The following is a 7,343-nucleotide window of genomic DNA, read 5'->3' as shown; positions in this document are numbered from 1 at the left end:
CCCGGCGCCCCGAGGCCCCGCCTCCGCCTCGCCCCTGCGCAGCCCCGCGCCGCCAGCAGGGGGCGCGCGCGCGCAGGTGTAAACAGAGGCACCCGGCCGCACACCTATGCGGAGCCCCGCCTTCGCCCTCCCGGCCGGCGCAGGAATGGCCGGCTTCCAGCTGCCGCCGCTTCTGCTGCTGGCTCTGGGGCTGCTGCTGAAACCCGCCGGAGATGCCTCCGCCAGCACGACAGGTAAGAAGGTGGCCCAGCTTCCAGGAGGCTGGCCGGGGCCGTACCGCCAGCCACACACCTGGCGCCCCGACCCCTCCCTCCGGCCGGGCGCGCTGGTCTGCCAGCGCCCCCACCCCAGAAGGGCTGCTCCTCCTCACAGAAGCAAGTTGGGGAGGTCGTGAGGACAGCTGGAGCCCGGCCATCCCAGCCCCCAGGCTGTCAGTTCTGTGATCCCAGCATGACCTGACAGGCGAGAGGCTGGCGACCGCCTGGGATCCAGTGTGAGTGTCCGTTTGGAGCCTCACTTTCTCTTAGCCAGCCCCCAAAGGGAGAAGGGTGAGGACCGCAGGACCATGGGGGTGGGCAGGGACAAGAGCTCACTCCCTGGTCGCTAAGCGTCTATGGCTCCCAGGAGAAGTTCTGGGTACCTGACAATTTCCTTCTGCTGCCTGGAAGATGGTTCCTGGGGTGGCGAAGAGGTGAACTTCTTGCATCCCCTCCCCTCCCCCCGAGGTATCTCTCTGACCCTGTCCCAGCCCCAAACCTTTAATGTCAGAGCTGAGGCCACCACATACAGGCAATGGCTTCATACAGAAGGTGCCACATTTATCCCCATTTCACAGCTCAGGAAACAGAGGCTTAGCAAACCAGGGCTCTCAGCCTGTGCCAGACCTGGATTAGAACCAGTCGACTTGGCTTGTACCAGCCTCCTGGTCTAGGAGTCTCTGGGCAAAGCAAACTGCTGGCACAGTGCATAGGAACAGCTCCACTTTACCTTCTTGTCAACTCTCCAGCAGCTCATGAGCACCTGCCTGCTGTGCCAGGCACTCAGTGGAACCTGTGTCCTCCACCACCTCCTTTTTCAAGGCCCACTAGTTTTCCTCAGTTCACTTTAAAAGTTCATCTCCCCAGAGTTCTGGCTTGGCTTGGGGTCCACTGTGGCCCCTGAGTCATCTTCATTTCAGCAGAAACTTATCGTCTGGATTCCTCCTCAGATGATGATGTGGGAAGCAGTTTGGGGAGGCTGGCCTCTTAGTCCTTGACTCCTTGGAGGGTCCTCTTCCCACCTTCCCAGTCACCTTGGCCCAGACTCGTTACCATTCTGAGCCTCAGTTCCCCATCTGTAACATGGAGATGAAGTCAAGCCAGTGGACCATGCCTCTTCTAGACTCATTTATCATTGCTCCAGCGCCTGGGAGATGGGACAGAGAACTGGGGGTCTGCATGTGCACCCAGCCCCCTCTCGGGGCCAGTGCTGGGTGTTATTTCCGCATTTCTACAGCTTGGGGTGAGGCAAGGGAGGAAGCACAAAGGTCCGCCCAGGGCAGAGTGGACGGGGTGTGACAGGGAGCGGTCGATGAATGAATCTGCAAGCAGCTAAGGTGCCCAGCAGGTGGGAACTGGGAAGGAAGTGATTGTGGGAGGTGGCCCACGAAATATTTACCCTCCCTCAGCCTGGCCCCTGGGCTTGGTGCCTGGGATGGGGCTCGAGCCAGGGAGTGGCTGGAACGAGGCAGGGTGGGTTTCCAGAGACTCAAACTGCTGGTTATTCCCTGAGCCCAGGCCTCTGGGCCTCCTGTTAAACTCTGAGTTTAGCCAGGGGACCTTCCAGGCACCTGGGGGAGAAGGAGGGGACTGCTCTGAGCGTGGGGGCGGGTCTGTGCCGCAGAGCATCCCTCAGCACACTGTGTGCAGGCCTGTGTGAGCCCGACGGCGCTGCCTGCCGATGATGTCCACTGGACGGACAGAGAAAGCGAGTCCCAGAAGGTTTAAAAGAGCTGCCCGCCGTGCTGTCTGGGTCCCAGCCTAGAGGGCTTCGAGAACCCCGGAGCCAGAGCGGGGGCTGGGAGGGTCTGACCGGGCTGGAGCCCTGGCTGTGGGGCTGCAGACCAGGAGTCAAGGGTGTCAATGGGGTTTCCCACCGAGCGCTCGAGTGGCACTGAATCCTCCCGGTCTCCCTAAGGGGCAGGCATTCACTATCTGGGGTCACAGGGAGAGGCATCCAGAGAGAGGCCAGGGCCACACGCCCTCCTTCCTCGTCATCTGCTCCCTGTACCCTCAGTGATATTTTCTTTCCAGCTGTTACAAGTTCTTCGATGACCTTGGAGAGTGGGACAGAGAGCACAACTCTCAAAAATCTCAGTGCTTCTCCCTCCAGCCACAGCCCCCTGACTTCAGAGACAGGCTCCAGCATCTCCCCCAGCACAGCTACTTCAGAGACAGGCTCCAGCATCTCCCCCAGCACAGCTACTTCAGAGACAGACTCCAGCATCCCCCCCAGCACAGCTACTTCAGAGACAGGCTCCAGCATCTCCCCCAGCACAGCTACTTCAGAGACAGGCTCCAGCATCTCCCCCAGCACAGCTACTTCAGAGACAGGCTCCAGCATCTCCCCCAGCACAGCTACTTCAGAGACAGACTCCAGCATCCCCCCCAGCACAGCTACTTCAGAGACAGGCTCCACAACCCCTAATGGCCCTTCAAATTCAGAGACAACCCCCACCATCCAGTCCAGCCCCAGCTCCACAAGTCCAGGGTTGGTACCCACCTCCCCACAACCAGAGACAATTACTCACCCCAGCTCTGGCTCCCCTAGTTCAGAGCTCATCCTCACCTCCCACTCCAGCACCCTGAGCCCCACTTCCCCCACCTCGGGAGCGGAGCCCTCCTCCATGCCATCGGCTGCCACTTTCAGCACCTCTGTGGCCTCTGGCCCTGGTGAGTATTGGGAGGTTGGGAGTAGGGGTCCGTGGGGGCACGAGGCTGTAGTTCTGGTATCAGCCACCAGGGGGAGACACAGACCTGAGAATATGCTGGGAAGGGCCTCTCGCCATCCCGCCAACCCTGGAATCACTTGAAGCTCTTCAGACCTTCATTCTGTGCATGTTTATTAAGCACCTACTGTGTGTCAGGTCTCGTGAGACCAAGTTATGTTGGGAGACAGGTTATAAGTAAAGTGTATGTTTGTTTATAAAAGAACAAAATACAGCAGGATAAGAGATTGGAGTGTGAGTGCAAATGGTTTGAAATTTTTAAAGAGTGTTGAGCAAAGGTCACATTTTGAAAGAGGTAGAGGAGGGAGCCATGCAGGCAGCTAGGAGGAAGGCAGCTGGGGCAGCAGGCACAGCCCATGCAAAGGCCCTGAGGTGGGACCGTGCGTGGTGTGTTTGAGGAAGAGTGACTTGGCTGGAATGGGGTGAGTGGGGTACTAGTGGGGGGCAGAGGGGCTGGGAAGGTTGCAGGGTATGACCACACAGGGCCCCAGGGGTTCAATAGAGACCAAGCATTTTTAGGGGATATAGAAAAATCTTTTGTTCAAAATAATATGTTGTCTCCAAAATGTTCAAAGGAGAGTGCAAACACGAGCCTTTTGCTTAAAGTCACAGGATATAAACTATCTTCACAAAGCTTTGCATTTCCCATGCACCCTCAGAAGGCCACTGTGTGTGGGAACAGAGTTCTAGGTTAGATTTTCCTCATGCTGCAAGCACTCCCAGGAGTGGTCAACGAGGGCAGCGAAAGCACAGTGAACTGGATGATTTCCTTGTAGACAAATATATTCCAGAGCAGAAGGATCAAAGTGGGCTTCAACAAGGTGATGGCGGCGACGGGAGAGGAAGGAGAGCGTGGCTTCCTGGGAAGGGCTGAGAAGGCTCCGGCCCTGGTGGCGTCTCAGCCTTGGGAAGGGCGGGCCCAGGGCTGACTCGGGGCTCCTCCCCTCAGCTCCGGGTGACACTGGGGCCCCCAAGTTGCACAGGAACCCGGGCGTGGTGGTGGCCGTTTGTCTGCTGGTGTCCGTTTTGCTCATCGGGTCTGTGGTGATGGCCGTGAGGTGCAGCCACCGGGGTGTGTCTGAGTTCCAGAAGCTGGAGAACATGTCCATGGTGAGCTGGGGGCTGGGCGGGGGAGGCTGCCCCCACGCAGGCCGGGCCCCTGCTGCAAAGGCCCTGTGTGTTCCTCCTGCAGGGCGCCGTGAGCCGCACGTCATCCTTTACCCGTCACCCACCGGAGTGACCCCGACTGGGCTGAGAGGGGGGCTGGGTGCCTGGGGAGGGTCGAGGCTTGTGGGAATAAAGCCCTTCTGTTCCTCGGCGGCCTCCTGAGTCATGGATTCATGTGACAAACTTTTCTGAGCACTACTACATGCTGGGGTCACAGTGGGGGCCATTTCTCCACCCTCGTGGGGCCCAGAGCCTCGAGGGGAGGACTCCAATGACATCATTTCAGGTGGCACTGAGGCCACAGATTGGGGCTGTGGCCAGACCCGGGGGCCCGGGTGTCCAGGTTTGCTGGGGGCAGGGAGGTCTCTCTGGGGAAGGCGATATTTGAGCCGAGGCCTGAAAGGTGGGCAGGCGCTGCCTGGGGACAGCCAGGGAGGGTGTCCCGGGAAGCAGGCACAGCGGCGGTAGGAAGGACTCGGGATGAGCAGGGTCGGGGGTGAGGGCAGGCTGTGGGAAGGAGCGTGGGTTTTACCGGAACACTGTGGCCAGTTTCCAGCCAGCAGGCATCAGAGCCTGGTCCATCTTCCTTCTGGTCCTCGGGAGGCAGAGCCCTGGGCAGGCTCTCCGGGGGGCTGGGCCGGTGGGGCAGGGGCTTGGAGGCCGCCAGGGGCCGGAAGCCTGCAGAGGCTGGGAGACAGGACAGCCCCATCTCAGTCTTGAGCCCAGCCCGCTCTCTCCCTCCCACTGCACAGGAGGGAAAGCTGAGTCCAGGAGGCCAGGCCTGGGGCTGGGGCCCCTCGGCGGGTGGGCTCTTCCTGTGCCTAACCCCCCAGGGCCTCCCAGCGTCTCTAGCAGAGCAGTCTAGAGGATCTCAGCCGTGCCCCTTGGCCACGACTTGGGCCTGGAGAGGCTGACGTCAAGGTCACCCAGCACAGTAGGGTGAAGGCCACCCAGGGAGGGTCATGCTCCAATGATTCCTGGGGGCAGAAGGAACGGCGGGGCCTACCGTGCAGGTGGCAGCTCTGGTGAAACATGAACTCTCGCTGGTTCAAGAGGCAGCAGCACCACGCGGGCCTCTGCTTCCTGGCCACAGGGCTCCCCCACAGCCCCCCTGCGAACGCTGGCTTCCTGCTGCAGCTTCAGCCCCCGCTGTTTGTGGGGAGGGTGTTGACTAGAGAGGGTCGTCGTCGTTCTGCCTGGGGCACACAGCATGATGGGCAACTTTCCTGGAGCCTCCAGGGACCCCCAAGGGCCACACCCAAACTGCTGTGGCCGCACCTTGTGGGCTCTCTTATGAAGCGCTGTCCCAGACCAAGCTGGTAAAATTCTCCCATTTTACCCCAAAGCTGCGCCTCTCTCTGTTTCTGTCTCTCTCTCTCTGTCTCTCTTTTCTCTCCCTCTCTCTAGCACTCTCTCTGGCTCTCCATGTTTCCATCTCTCTCCCTCTCTCATAAGCAAACACAGGAACAATTAACACCCCCCCACCCAATACACACACACACACACACACCTGGTCGTGCTCCTGGCCATTCTCTGTCTCACACCCATCTCTGGACACGTTCACACCCTCCTGGTCACTCTGCCTGCCATCTCCCTGCTGGGGCCTAAGGATGGCATGTGGTGGCCTGGCACTCAGAGTTAAGGGGCCCTGCTGGGGGTACCCTGGGCCGTCCTCTTGGGCAGGGCGGGTCCTCCACTCCCCCGCTCCCAGGGCAGCCACGGGGCTCAGGACTCAGTGGTGGCAGTGGCTGTCAGGCCTGCCCGGGCCTCACAGAGCCTGTGTGAGTTTGGGGGTTCTCAGGCGGTGGTCTGGGGTCCCTGAACCTGGCAGGGCTGCACTGGGAACTGAAAGAATCCCCCTGGGGCCTGGGGCCTTGTTCCCGGGGGAGCTGATGCTCCCAGGCCGCTAACGCTGGTAGGGAGCAGGGAGGGGCTCGGGGGGCGTGCGCGGGCGCCGGGGTCCCTGTAAAGGTCTGGCTGGGTGGGTGTCTCACACGGGTGCCTGTGGTGTGGCCCAGGCTACCTTGGTTGAGTGTCTGTGGGCTCCAGGAGAGGGTGCAGGACATGGAGTGAGCCCCTATCTGGGGGGGTCTCGCAGGGGAAGAGCTGGGCTCCCGGGGTGTGAGGGTCTCACATCCGTCTCCCCAGGTTCAGAGACGTCTATGGCATGAGGTGCAGCAGATCAGCGCTCTCCTTCCTGCTAAGCGAAGTGAGTGGTGGGCTGGGCTTGCCTCGGCCTGGCCCTGGGGCAGGGGTCCCACGCCTCGCTACTTGGAAACACCCAGAACTGCCTGGGGACTGGCTTACAGATGGGGAAACTGAGGCCCAGAGAGGTCACCAGGAGTCTGGGACTCGATCCAGGTGTCCAGCCCAGGGCTGCAGCCAGCGATTTTGAGGGCAGGCGACCAGCAGGGGCGGGGGGGGGGGGCACCAGGGACCCCTCAGGCCTAGACACAAGGCTTTGATTGCCAAAGGAAAGTGGGCCTGGGGCACGGAGGGCCAGAGGCCACACCTTCAGGGCAGGGCTAATGGCCCCATTCTGGGAAACTGAGGCAGGAGAAAAACACAGTAGTGAGCAGGGAAGCTGGCAGGAGCTGGATCTCACTCCCAGGTGGGTCACCGAGGCCTGAGTGGCAGGTGAGCTCTCTGGGACTCTGTTTGCTTGTGTAAAGAAATGGGCTCAAACTGTGTGGATTGAGAGAGGTCAGGGTGAGCTGGTCCCCTGCCACGGGCAAGTCCTACATGCGTTAGCTGGTTTGTCATGCCCCAGATGTCCGCGGGAGGAGGAGGAGGGCGGCCCCAATTGACAAGTGAGGAAACTGAGGCACAGAGAGGCTGGCACCCCCTCAAGGTGAGTGGCCGAGCGAGGTGTGACCCTAGGCCTTTGGGAGGCTTGTCCGGGCTCTGAAGCCCTGCCATTGGGCTGAGCCCTCATTGCCGCCACTGCCGGGGACCTTCCCCATGTGGTGTGTGGCGTGTGGGAAGGCGCTGGTTGGGCAGCCTGGGGAACCAGGTGGACGGCTCCCTCCCCGAGCTCCACCTTCCTCCTCTGTAAAGTGGGGCCCCCCGGCGCTCCCCCAAACACTCAGTTTACAAACACTTGCATCTGGAGCCCTTCCTTGTGCACCTGCGCTGGGCACGGGGCACACGGGGGGCACTCAGGAATGAAACCCCAGGCCCCGCCTGCCTG

General features: G+C 60.9%; 1 protein-coding gene and 1 long non-coding RNA gene across 3 annotated transcripts; one reads left to right on the top strand and one right to left on the bottom strand.

The window, feature by feature from the left end:
• The first annotated feature begins 64 nt into the window (after positions 1-64).
• On the top strand, positions 65-4,308 carry CIST1 (colon, intestine and stomach enriched 1). Of its 2 annotated transcripts, none has more exons than XM_005604182.4 (4): positions 65-233; positions 2,292-2,930; positions 3,936-4,096; positions 4,179-4,308. In XM_005604182.4, the coding sequence occupies exons 1-4, from the start codon at positions 107-109 to the stop codon at positions 4,224-4,226; spliced, it is 975 nt and encodes a 324-aa protein (XP_005604239.2). In that variant the 5' UTR covers positions 65-106; the 3' UTR covers positions 4,227-4,308. The 2 variants fall into 2 exon arrangements, with proteins under 2 accessions (XP_005604239.2, XP_014590264.1); XM_014734778.3 differs by having other exon boundaries at positions 74-233; positions 3,962-4,096.
• On the bottom strand, positions 3,499-5,255 carry LOC138919915 (uncharacterized). Its single transcript, XR_011430482.1, has 2 exons — positions 5,160-5,255; positions 3,499-4,840 (listed from the first exon to the last, which is right to left on the bottom strand). It is a non-coding gene; the product is annotated as an uncharacterized lncRNA (long non-coding RNA).
• Between the last annotated feature and the right edge of the window lie 2,088 nt (positions 5,256-7,343).

The sequence above is a fragment of the Equus caballus genome, chromosome 21 (genome assembly GCF_041296265.1).
Source record: "Equus caballus isolate H_3958 breed thoroughbred chromosome 21, TB-T2T, whole genome shotgun sequence".
Classification (NCBI taxonomy): Eukaryota; Metazoa; Chordata; class Mammalia; order Perissodactyla; family Equidae; genus Equus; species Equus caballus.
This window is presented reverse-complemented; position numbering and strand designations above follow the sequence as displayed.